Source organism: Ruditapes philippinarum, unplaced genomic scaffold, assembly GCF_026571515.1.
Source record: "Ruditapes philippinarum isolate M1 unplaced genomic scaffold, ASM2657151v2 ctg5241_1_1_1_1, whole genome shotgun sequence".
Classification (NCBI taxonomy): Eukaryota; Metazoa; Mollusca; class Bivalvia; order Venerida; family Veneridae; genus Ruditapes; species Ruditapes philippinarum.
Window position 1 is genome coordinate 21,391 of NW_026859234.1, and position 13,723 is coordinate 35,113.

Consider the following 13,723-nt stretch of genomic DNA (forward strand, 5'->3'; position numbering starts at 1 on the left):
ATTTTATACAGCAACCAATCTTTGCTACGGGTGGTGAACATGTAAAGAAAATAACGGAAAATATTGTTGCCCGGTTAAATCAGGGCCCTTTCGGCTCAAAAAAAAATAAAAAAAATGCTGTGAATAATGAGTTAATGCTCAGCTGCGACCTTAAAATATAACAGCATTAAATAGGGAATGGTATAAAAAACGATTTCAGCAAGTGTCAAACAAGCAACGGCTGCTAAAAGTTTACGAGAATACCAACAGTTATGTAAATGGTGATATAAAAAATACTTGCGTTTATTCAATAATATTAAAAGTGACCTTTTATCATTATTTTCTGCGTTATTTGTAATGAAGCTTCACACCCTTATCTGAATTTTTGGGACACAAAAGTCAAGTGCGAGAAAAGAAGTTAGCTAGAATTATGATATTTGTCTGAAATTATGACAAAAATTCTGAGGATCTTATTGTCAAGTTATCTTTGTACCTTCAATTTCAACACCACGTAACTCTGCAAGCATGCATGGAGGTGTAATAGACCGATGTAATGTAACAAGTACATGAAAAAGTACTATACTTTAATTGAATCAGCATGTCATTCATAATCATCAGTGTAAAATATAGAAAATAAGAATCCCTAAAGAAAGCCAACACGACACAATTGAAAATGTTGCAGGCTCGGTTTGATTGAGCCTTTTCATGGACGGTACTGGAAAGTGCAAGTTACCGTCCACGCCCCCTAGCACGGTAAGAAGTTCATTTCAAAAACATACACAGTTGTATTGTTGAAATGGTCATAACATAAATGATATCAATGAAAAAAATGCGTAGACAGAGGGGAGTCAAGCGATCGTGTCTCATTTGTAGCCCTGCTTTACTTCAATAATTTGGAACGTTCATCAAAGGAATCAGGCTGTATACATACGACGAAATGTTTATCTTATTTACGATATGATCCATACAGGTAAAAAAACGAGTAATCTTTCTTCTTTTATATCTGTTTCCAACATTTTTAGTTGTCGGCATTTATATTGTTTGATTTCATTAAACTGTCAATTGCATACCTATTACACGGTCAATGCACACAATATATAAATCTTCGATAAATGATCAGTAAACTTCGTGAGATGTACTCAGTAAGATTGAATTAAAATCAATCTGTTCTATGAAATAGAAATACTGACCGTTATAGCGCTGTAACAGCGCACTTTGGGGTCAAACGCACTTTGGGGTTCGACCCAAAGTGCGGTAAACTTCACAGCGCACTTTTGGGTCAAACGCACTTTGGGGTCAAAATCAAGAAATTGACCCCAAAGAGCGTTGATATGCTACATATAAACGCACTTTGGGTTTCAGAGTTCTGTAGATGGCAACTGAGTTCTGCTTAAATTCTGAGTACTGACATACTTTCGATCTGCGACCCTGAAATATTTGAGGTTGAGTTTAAGATGACGGTTGATACATATATATAGCAGTTAAAAATATATATATGTTTGATGTTTAAGTAAGTGTTTTATTCATTTTACCACTTTAAATATCTATTGTGGCTATATAACAAATTACTATAGTACTTAACTTACAAATTCGAACAATATCCTGACAGACATTTAGTAGATAACTTTTGATGCCATATTGAACCCCATATTAAATATGATCGGGGAGGGGGGTGTAATAAAAATAATATCATCTCAGTGCATTTAATTTCTACCGAAATGACTTTTAACAAGTAAGTAACAAGTAAAACTAACAAAAATTGAATAAAGTTACGTGACAGTTACGTCAATCTTTTGCACATCAGTTAATGCCTTTCAGTAAATTTTGGTTTTCATCCCTTAAACCTTCATGATTTTTACGTTTGTCAGGTACCAGTCATGTTATTTTATGTAAGGAACTGCTACTATAAATAAATTTAAAGTTTTCTTAAATATACTTTAATATTTCCGCAACGACATACTTTAATTTGTGGCCATTTTCGACGCCGTCCTGAGATTGCAAAATAAACTGAAATGTTAACGTTAATTTACAGCACAGGGCAGTTTATACTGTGAATCAAAATAAACTTACATGTTATTTTGGGTAATAAAAACGTGTCTGTTTGATGAACCACCTAAAACCGCTGCCATTTTGAAATGAGACGAGATATTTTTTATTCCGAAAATTACAAAATATACGTGATTGAAAATAATTCGTGCCATAATTGGATTTGAATTCAATTTAAATGATTATAAACTTATGATCTTGTTAAGCATGGTGAATTCTAATAATATTGCATCCATCTTGGAAGCGATCTTAAATGATTTATTTTTCCAGTATTAGTACGTAGTGGCAGCTTGGCACAGCCTGAATTCTTTTCAATGCAAGTCTTTTTTTCTACAACATAGAAAAACTATAATTAATCAAGAAACGTTACCTCCGTTTAATATAACTAGAAATAGATAGAGTAATTCCATATTTTAATGGGTCATGAAAAGAATCATATCGTATAACGGACTAGATTTTAATTAGATTGAAATATGTATGACATACAATTTCTACAATTATCGCTAGTTCATGGATATGTTATCTTATGTATCAGTACACACAATACACAACAAGCATATCAATATATCTCATAACTTTCAAGCAAATATCCTATGGGACAATTAATTGAATATAACTATATAATATAAACATAATTATAATGAATTGTAGCCATTAGATATAACAAATCAAAATAATCAATCGTTTGCTATTGTTAGCCAACTTAATACATTTAGCCTACTTCGTTTTACGATTGGCATCAACTACAAGATATTATTTTAGAAAATCACTATAATTCGTTCTTATTGATTGATTTTATGACCCCAAAGTGCGGTCGTTTGTCTGATGTCAAAAAAAGCATATGTACCTGTATAACGCACTTTGGGGTCAAACTTTGACACCAAAGTGCGTAACGCACTTTGGAGTTGGACACCAAAGTACGTAACGCACTTTTGGGTTGGACCCCAAAAGTGCGTTTGACCCGCAAAGTGCGGTGTTACAGCTGTATAAGCGCAATAGGGTAAACTACCGCTTTATAACTTCAAAATGTCCCACCTGTTGTATGATTTATGTATATTTTCTTCATTATTGAAGGTATGATCGTTTTTTTTTCTTTGTTTTTTTAAGTTGTTCTTTTTGTGTTTTTTTATATGTTTTGCTCTTATTCTGGCAAAGACTATACGCTTTTAAACAGCATGGTTTAAAGGTTTAGATGTTATATTTCCAATCCTTCAGATCGTTCAGCACGACATTATTATTGTGCTTCTGGTATAGCTCATTCTTTCGGCTATTTTCTTGTTGGGTGGTTCCAGTATTCCCCACTTGAATACTGTTGGATCACCCTTTGGATATGTGGCCTGCTTTATAAATTTGTCTTTTGACGTCTTATCTGTGATATGCAGGCTTCATAACTTCTGATCCCCTTTCAAAATTCATTTTTCTTTAGTTCCGCCCATTGTTGTCTCGTTTAGGGCACACGCATAGTTTTACTCCGGGACCATATGCCGCTTTTATAGAATGGCACTGACGTGTCACATTGAAGGTTCCATGATAACCGCCACATCTGCGAATGTTTCAAAATTCAAAATTGAACTAGTTCATGTTAAATGTTGAATTCTGCTTAAGTCGGTGCTAGGGGGCGTGGACAGTAGTTTGCATTTGACAGTACCGTCCATAAACAGGCTCAATCAAACCGAGCCTGCAATATTTTTAATTTTGCCGTGTTGGGGTTTCTTTGGAGATTCTTATTTTCTCTTTTTTAAGAATTAAAATTTAAATAAAAAAATGTCACTTCAATGCCATAAAATTCAAAACAAAACAGACAAATCTGTGTTTCTAGGTTGTTCCATATCCGTTTAGACTATTTTGCATGCCATAATCATTACAGCATACTTCAAAAATAAAGAAAGAATGGATCTAAAAACAATGGCAAAAGTATGGATCGAACAATAGTCCTCTAATATATGAGGTATTCACTCAACTGACTGTGCTATTGTGGATATAACCAGAACATAAACATTCAGATAGTGTGCCTTTTAAAACATTAGTCATATTCTCCAAATTAATTTTCGTAATCTATACGGACAGAACCGAAGTGGTATCGAATATTTAGATGAGTGTTATAATGTATTCATAATTGACAGGTCAATAAAATCAGACTATAAGGGTATGTTGAAATGTGTCAGCTATGTTTGAAACTGTCAATGATAAACAAAGAATAATTTCAGAAGAAATGTAGTCTCTATCATGCCCCGGTTAAAGGGCACGTGTTCACCAATAACAAGGGAGTAAAATATTCTCTGCATTCTTGTGCGGTATTTAGACCATGTTTTAAAATTTAAAAGTCAATCAGCAAAGGAAAGCACGATAAAAAAATGTGGGAACAGTTGCGATGAATATGTTCGTGGATATCAAAACTGAATGCTATGCTCACAGCATGTACTCAATTAACCAATGAAAACGACAGTTAGTGGAACTGATAAATTTGTATGTATATTCACACCAATGATATTGTAACTCCATTATAAAATGAAAAATGATTTTGGAAACACTTTAATCGACACTATTTATTTTGCCTATGTATGAAAGTTTTCTTTTTGACAAAATATAGCGCATGCCGTTGCAACTGTACATGTTGAATAGCCTAAAATACTGTATAAAACGTTCCTTAAATAACTCAAAATACTTAAGTCCTATTTTATTTCATAATAAATGTTTTTATCTGTAACGTTTTTGTTCTCAGTTTGTTTTAAAATTTTAAAGTTCTTTATTATATGTTACGTTTGATAATTGAGGAAACAAATTGATTCTATGTGTTATCGTTGTTTCTGACGAAGTCGTGATTTGAGATAATGTTTGGCGGGATTTTTTGTTAGCTTTGGTCCAAGTTCCCGGGCATTTTAACATACTTCTGAAGCATAATTTAGACTTAGTCATCAGTGATTAATTAGGTCCTACAGGATTGGTTGTTGTCGTGTCTGTCCTGAATATTTATCACTTTACTTTCTTTTATTATGTTTCGTAATACATGAGCATAAATGTATTATCTTCGAAAATCTGCGATAATTATTGGAAACAATGGCAATGTTTATTATCTAATGCACTTAGATGGCTGGCCAACTAAAATAAGTCTTTCGGATGAGATTCTGTGTGCTATCGTTGCTTTTGGCGAGCATGTATAAAAGTCGGAAGCAGATTTATCTTTAAAAATATTAATTGATAACAGTTTAATACAGTTCTCAGAAATAAAATCGTAGGCATAAATCTTGATGATGATGAATCATCATTCGTTTCTAATATCCCTCAGTGTGAAAATTGCACACAAATCTATTAACAATGAAAACACAAGATCGCTCACTGACGCCCGCAATTAATCGTACAAACAGCACATTGTCTGCTTTTACTTTTCAACAGGCTATAACTGACCGAACAATTTAAACTTGAAATAAACTGAAGTTTTTTTCCCCTTACTCTACTTTCCTAAGGAAGCAAACTTGACTTTGCAATAAAGCATATGGACAAGTCGGATTTGACGGGGGAGAACTATGTTATAACAGAAATCGAAGATATTATTAAAAAAAGCAAGAATGACATTTATATTATATTTGAGATAAAATGTATGTTAAGGAATAACATATTTGCCATTTTGTTACTAAACTTTGTTTTCTTTGTTCAATGATCACACACATCCTGTTTACAAGTTACCGTACCCTTAAACTCAAAGTCAAACTTTTCAATATCAAGATGTCTGCCAATACATTCTGAATGCTTTGGACTTCTAAATGAATTAATATATTGTCATGTCTTAGTTGAAAAGGAAAGATAAGATATGCTAAACTGTCGTATAACTTTACACTATATACATTTAAATGTACATTTCCTTCACTCAATTAATTATTAACACCCAATAACGGGTTTATTAATTCGCTGCTGCACACCAATAATTGATTTATCACGTTCTCTATAGACGACATTGTTCTGCCTTCTATATTAGTGCACATTATGAATCATTGAGGCCCAGCATATTCAAAGGGTCGAAAGTATGGCAATTGGTAGGTCTGGTGCTTTTTATGTCCTTCAGAGTTACATACGTGCTAGACTTGCAATAAATCATACAGTATCGTTGCAAGAAATCATACAGACACGGTATAACACCTTGTCCAGGTTTTAATTACATGTATTTGCCATTTTGCGCCGCCCGAGACGTTCTGGCGAGTTATCTATTTTAAACATAATACATTAAGTATTGATTTGTTTGTTCAAAATGTTGTGTGTGTATAAATGCAACATGTCACTTCTACATTCGGCAGTGGAAACTTCAATTATATCTAAAAAATGTCATTATTACCTTTACAAAACAAATTAACTGACGGTCGAACACGCATCTTGATTTAAAAATTTGCGATAATTTGCTCGGAACATCCAAGTTTGAAATAATACAATAACGCGTAAAACGGATAAAAAAAGTATACTGCATTATTTCTGACAGATAGGCTAAATAGTGAAACTATGCCCTCCAAGATGTAGAGAATGAATAGGTGATAGTATATAAATAACACATGGGTTGTGGGTAACAGTAAAAATATCATCCCGAGAAAAATACTGTTACCCGAGGCGTAGTGTTATTTATTTAATTACCCCGAACAAAGTACTGTGATGATCTGAATTTGTCAACTAAATCTAACTGCAACAAAAATAAATCAAGTGTAACAATAACTAAACTGTCCTAACCTTTTAAGTTTTAAGTGTACTGTACTGTAGTTCTACTCGAGAAATTTTTTTTCTTTTATTTTTAAGCAAGTGATGATATCTAATAGTCATAAACAATAAGCTGTGTTTTATTTAGTAAACAAAACACAAACCCATTTATACGGTTATGATCTGTGCAATCTGATCCTGATGTTTCCAGAATATTCTTCACATGGTTTTCGACAAAATAACGAGGATATCCTATGTCAGTCAACCATATCTATAACGTTGCTCTGATAAGAATGGTTAAAGAATCCTTTGTTGCATGCAAAATCGTCTGCATGTTTCAGTTTGAAACATAATTATTTTCATAGCAATTATTTCCGTTGAAAACGAATGCTTACTTTTTGACTATTCAACAAAAAGATATCTTATACGCGAAAAGCACTCCAGGGTGCAAAAACTAAATTTTATGGGTGTCATAGTTACTCCAGAGAAGATGGCGATGTTTTATCGTGGTTAATGTCGAAAATCAGAATGAATCGAGAAAAAAATGGCGGCCATTTTATTTCATTCTATTAAGAAAATAGACCACGTGACCAGATTTTATACTGTTAAAAAAACTGTTACCTATGTAACAGTACAAAATTCTTGGTCACGTGTTACACTTGCATTAACAGTAAGAATAATTGCCATAGGCCTATGGGAAATTTACATATAACGAAAAAAGTTAGGGGTAGTAATATAAATTCATTTACATTTTGCCATAATTCTTTGATTTTGCATGAACGATAAATAACTCACGTGGCCCATGGACAATTCTTTATAAACATCCATCGGAAATTACCTGTAACGTTATATATAAAAAAGGGTGGGGAAGTCTTTTCATATTGTATGCAGATTTATATTTCATCCTAAACATTTTACAATATCAATTGAAGGTCAATCACCATTATAACTGCCAGTCTTTTGAAATACAAAGTCTATATTCAGCTTAACTTGACAATGAAAAAAAAAATACACCACTCGCAGTTTGATAGTTCAGGTAAAAATAGAGGATTTTGTTATCTAAATATACTCTGTGAAGTACACGATGCCCTTTTTAACCGCAAACTTAATGGTGAATCATTTTGGTGGTCTGATCAAATGAGACCCCTCGACACTGCCGTTGTAGAGCCCTCGACCAATACAAAGCTGAAAAAGGTAAACCCAGTTTCGAAAAATTAGCGTATATTTTAAAGAATAAGAATGTTTTTCAAAAATCGAAGAATGATATGCGGCGCCGAACATTTTTCTCCTCATTTTTGGATGCAGTTTTGATACGAAATACCCCATATTGACGTTCCAAATTTCACTTATGGCGGACACGGTTATTGCGAACTTCCGGTTATAAGGCTCGACTTTTGCCCTTCTTTAATAAATATAAAAATAACGTTTAAAGTGGACACGGTTATAAGGAATTATCGCTTTTAACTCATTTTTAGTCCCAATTAAGTTAAAAGTACATGTACAGAAAATTACACTTTTTATGACAAATTCTAAAATATCGGCTATCTGTCAATAGATCCCGCATTTTCTCTTTTCATCGGCACGGATTAAAAACTCGGGCGAATGTACCGTTTATTGTTCTATGTACTTCAATACAGCTGTAGCTATTAGCTTTCTATTTAGAATATTTTTTAGTATGAGTTCTTGTCACCAAGATAAAACGATTATTCATTTTATTCTATTATTTCTTTTCTTTAATTGTTTTCCTCGAGGAAAATAGTTATAATCATTTTAAATTGGTTTTTAACATTATTACGCATGCTTTATCTTGATTAAAATCTATTGAAAAGTACAAAGTACGCTTAATTGAAATGAAAAGAAATCTATCTTTAATGATACTGTATTGTCAATAAAAAACAATACTGTATACATCGTATTATTATGTTATTGATATATAAATATATAAAATTATATTAAAAAATGCAATAATTTCTTTTTTTCCTTTGTTGAATCAATGTAAGGGAGACAACAATGACGAACCCAAATAAGTTATTATTCTTTATCAGATGTTCTTCAAAAAGGACGATTGTAAACAATCAGTTCGTTTTATGTAAATCTGTTCGCTATAAAGCTCCTCATGCAAGGATTTAATTCGCTATATGCTTACTAGGAACTCCGGATATCACGAACAGATTTTGAATGTCCCAATGAGTTCGTTATAAGCGGTATTTACTTATTTGCTTTCTTTCGTTGAGACACATCATAAGTGATATTATCGTTTAGTTATCGTAAAGTAAATGTTTGCCCTCTTTATCGTCAATGGAACATGATCCTAACCGCCCCTTTGACTCAACACACAGATTGAGAGATCCACCGTTTAGTAAAGGTGCTGTTGAGTCCAGCTTAACTAAATTGTAATATGTGATAATTATCAGACACACCAAAGTTGGATGATCACGTGTGACATTTGTTAAGGGTAATATTTTCCGATTGCAATGAAACATACTTTCCCAATTTAACTCTTGTACTTCTAGAAATGTTTCTATGCATCTAATTTGATGAAAATTTGTGTCACAATTTCTGCTAAGCACTAGAGCAACATCTAAGAAATATGAACCATTGGAATCTCTGTTTATTATTAAAATATTGACAGATGCAACGAAACATCGCAAAAAAACAGAGCGGTGCCGCAATGTTATCGTATACAAATGGCACGTTATCACCCACCCTGTTATTTGAACTTTTTGACCATGTGCATCTATATTCTATATACTAGCAAAATAAATTAAATTTAATGTCTTGATTTTCTCAAGTAGTGTGTATTGCATTCAATATTCGCGCTAAATATTGGGAGACAGGCGTAGTTTAGTACTAGAAATGCACAGTTACTGAAATATTACGAAAAAGTCGACATTGACGTTACTTTCTCTTTGAACAACAAAAATATACTAGCCGCGTCATGACAAAACCAACATAATGGGTTTGCGGCCAGCATGGATCCAGACCAGCCTTCGCGTCCGCGCATTTTGATCAGGATCCATGCTGTTCGCTAAGATTTTCTCTACTTGTAATAGAGATTGTAAGCGCAGGCTGGTCTGGGTCCATGCTGGTCACAAACACACTTTGTTGGGTTTTTTTCGTGACGCGGTTCATATATAGAAATTCCTTTCTTCATAATATCAATTTTAACGATACATTGAGAAAATAAACACTGAACATGAAGTATATCGATTTTGAGGAGATCTCTTCATTTTGTTGTTAATTTTAAAGTCATGTTTATTATATGTTTACTCTAACATTGACCTAAATCATATATGGTGTAATATCCTTCTTCTGTAAACACTGTCTCTGTATGCCCAATACCGTGTTTGATAATTAAAGTGCCACTGTTTATAAGATTATTTGGTAATCTGAGGTAGAACATCTAATATTATAAAAGTAGATCTAAAAGTTTATTAAGTAAATATCTATCACAGATTGACATGAAAAATAATATAACACTATAACTTAAGTATTAAGAAGGAAAAAAAAACTATAAATTCATCGGACGGTTCCTGTTTTTAAAAAATAATTACCAAAAAAAGAATCTCTTCATTGATATGAAAATAATTCGTTTATTCAGGTAAAATACATGTGGCCTTGCATCAAGTAGAGAAATGAAAGTATTTCAAAATTTCTGACTTACATAGAGGGTACAGAGAAAGCCAAACGATGCACTGATGAGGATACGCTCGCGGAACTTATAAAGGAATATAATCTTGAACGAGAGCATATTCCAACACAGATGATGAAGTGTCCCATGGTTTGTAAAGCGATAATGTCAAACATGAAAGCCGAAGCGAAGGTGCGCAATATCAGTTTGATGTCTTCTAAAGGCCTTTGTAACGAGGGGTCGGAATGTGAAAAAGAAATCATAGCGATACTTAGTAACGAGAAAGCTTTACACGATGAAAGAGTTCATCCAATCAGAATTCTTATTGCTTTATTGTCGTACCAAACTGGCGAAAAATCGGAGAAAACTAGAAGTAAAAACGGTAAGGTCAATATCCGTCACCTTAAATGGGATGTGAACCAAAACATCTGCCAGGCGCTCAATGCAGCCTTTTATCAATCATTCATTACCGTCCAGTCGAGTGAAAAACGCTTCTTAATAGCGATTTCCTGTAGTGAAGATATGGGTAAACCATGCAATGGTTGTCCTGTAATTAACTGTAAACAGGCCGCAGCGGCGATAATGATGTTGACTATTCGCACTGAAAGAAATTGCAAAGTTGTTGGATTCTCTGATGGTCTGAAAAAAATAATCATTGATAAGAACGAGTCACTCGAGGACGTCACCCAGAAAATAAGTGAATCAAAGGGCAGTGAAACTAATGCATCTATTCCAGTTCGCTGGGCTCTGGAAAAGAAAAAGGCATTTGATGTTTTTATAGTATATTCAGACAACAAAACAACAGAGGGGAATCAGGCAATTGAAGCTCTAACGGAATATCAAAAGGAAATGAAAATGCCTAATACAAAATTGATCGTAGTTGCGATGTTAGCCACTGACAACATTATTGCAGATAATCACAATCCTTTCATTCTGAACATTGTTGGTTTCGACAAAAATACTGCAGTGCTCATACAAGAATTCGCCACCTCAGAAATCTGACTTAACGGCTTATTTTGCTTATAATAAACGATCACTTGGCTTTTCTATCGGTCCATGCTTGAAAGAAAATAATCTTAATTTGAACAATTGATTTGACAGATGTGGCTACAGTTTTATTTAGAGAAGTATAAGTGCAAATAGAACAGAAAAACGTTTGTAGGAATCTATTTATAAATAAACAACGTACGAACTCAGAAATGTGTATCTCAATATAATAACCTGACACAAAAGCAACGCTGAGCTCATATAAATGCATTTATGAAATATGGTTTGATCTATTTAGTTAACATGACATCTACGGTGTGAAATTATTATTCGTCTTTCTCAACAAAACATAATGTAAATAGACAAATTATACATGTATGTATGTTGTGAATGTTTTACTTTTCACTTTTAACCATAAAACATTATGCTATAAAAACATAACTGCTTTCGAATCTAATATTATTTGCTTTAGGAAAGTTCATTTTTTGCTTTGTTGGAAGGAAGAAATGTTTTCAGATATAATCAAGTTTTAGGTTTCGTCAATCCAATGTCATACAGGCACACTTTGGGACGTAACTTCTGGCTCAGCGCTTTATAAATTAAAATACTATTCTAATGAAGTTCTTGAACATGCGCTACTGAAAAAAGTGTTTGATCAAATTTTTTCAGTTATATTTCATTATACACTCATGTTATTTTTACCTGTATCAGCAAGTGTTGTTATACACCGGAGTGTATGCTTGTTTATGTATTCAGTATTTGAAAAGCTTTTGCCCTTGACTTAAAAATATATTTGAACTAAAGTCATTAGCTTGACAAAACAGTGGAGTGTGGGGACATTTCTAGTTAAGATTTAATTTTACTTGAAAAATTTAATAGAATATAGGACAATATAGTTTTGTTGTTGTTTTTCTTGTTGTTAATTCACTGTGACTCGACTGCTAAACTTTTGCAAGAATATGATCTTACATTTAATAATGGATTTATTCTTCTGATTTTGTCTACCTAAATGAGGAAAAACGTTCTTTACGCTCAATTCGCCATTGTCAATGTCTTTATTTTGAAAACAATAATTAGAGAAAGTCATAATAAATATTTCAGGAAATGAACCAAAGTGTCATTTTCCTAAGGCAGCAAGGGCAAGGTATTTGTGCCGTTCAAATCATTTTTTCCATATGTTTACATACCCATCACAGCTGCAGGTTTGATTAATTCAATTGAAAGTTTAATTAGCATTATATTGAAATCTTTCATAATTGTTTTTCCTTTTACATATCTAACAAAATTCCTATATTATAGTATATGTGTATGGACATGCTGTTAAAGTTGTAACATTACGAACAAAATTCATATTATGATAATATGCTGAAGTAAAGTCACCATACAAAACCTTGAAGTTTCACGTAAAGAAAGGTCAGAAAAAAAACGTTGATTTCATATGTTCTATCATTACAATGCATAGCATATAATTCCATAATTTGATTGAACAGACAAGATGATGACAGCAAAATATACGAGTGTGTCTCTGAAAGTGCAACAAACCTTGATAATTTGACAAGAATTATCAACGCTGGAAAATCAGATGTAAACTATATGTGAGTACATACCAAAAATAAACAGTAATTCAAAACATAAAGGCTATCTTAATATAGTCTAAAGATTCAATGTTATATGTTAACATTAGTATTTATTATTCTTCTTTCTCAAAACACATTCTTTAAAACTAAAACATGATTTATTTCTGTTGCTCATTTCATGAATGAACATTGTAAGGAAGAGACATATTTCACTGTCTTGGCTGTACCATTGTTGATAAGGACTGATCTACCAAATTCACATAATGAAATTCGTAGAAAAGAATTGTTAATTGGTAAATTACTGATGTAATATGATTTTGTGTATATTTTCAAGGGATGGAAATGGAAGAACTGCTTTACATGAAGCAGCAAGGAAGGGTGAAGTTGAAACTGTAAAGCTTTTAATGTCAGCTGGTGCTAGTTTAGAATTCAAGTAAGTTTTATTCTTGCCATGAACATTTTAGTGCACATGCATTCTTTTTTTTAGGAAAATACGCCGCTTTATATGGCATTGCACTAACATTGAAAATTTCATGATAACCGTCATATGAGCACATTTGCGGATTTTCTAAATACAAAATTATACCATTATTATGTTTGAATGTTGAATTTTGCTTAAAACGGTGCTAGTGGTCTGGACGGTAACATGAATTTATTGGTACCGTCCATGAACAGGTTCTTGCAACATATTCATTTCCGCTTTTAAGGGATTTCGTTTTTCACAATTTTAGTTTTGTTGCTGAAACCTTATTCTCAATGTGACTTCACATATGTTGACTTATTATATTTTGAGCTTACAGGGTTCTTTGTTTATTAATGAATCTTA

At 32.8% G+C, this 13,723-nt stretch overlaps 1 protein-coding gene and 1 long non-coding RNA gene across 2 annotated transcripts; both read left to right on the top strand.

Moving 5' to 3' along the window:
- The first annotated feature begins 7,839 nt into the window (after window positions 1–7,839).
- On the top strand, window positions 7,840–11,993 carry LOC132755731 (RNA-binding protein RO60-like). The gene is made up of 2 exons (XM_060746649.1): window positions 7,840–7,896; window positions 10,334–11,993. Exons 1-2 carry the CDS (start codon window positions 7,840–7,842, stop codon window positions 11,333–11,335), a joined length of 1,059 nt encoding a protein of 352 aa, XP_060602632.1. The 3' UTR covers window positions 11,336–11,993.
- Window positions 11,994–12,379: 386 nt separating this feature from the next.
- LOC132755732 (uncharacterized) lies at window positions 12,380–13,361 on the top strand. The gene is made up of 3 exons (XR_009629248.1): window positions 12,380–12,464; window positions 12,811–12,915; window positions 13,232–13,361. It is a non-coding gene; the product is annotated as an uncharacterized LOC132755732 (long non-coding RNA).
- Window positions 13,362–13,723: the final 362 nt, after the last annotated feature.

What these genes read in the sequence shown, in the direction of transcription:
- LOC132755731 (XM_060746649.1), top strand. Translation starts at nt 7,840, where the DNA reads ATGAGACCCCTCGACACTGCCGTTGTAGAGCCCTCGACCAATACAAAG. An exon ending in CCAATACAAAGCTGAAAAAG is followed by an intron (nt 7,897 to 10,333) that starts GTAAACCCAGTT and finishes TGCATCAAGTAG; the next exon opens with AGAAATGAAAGTATTTCAAA.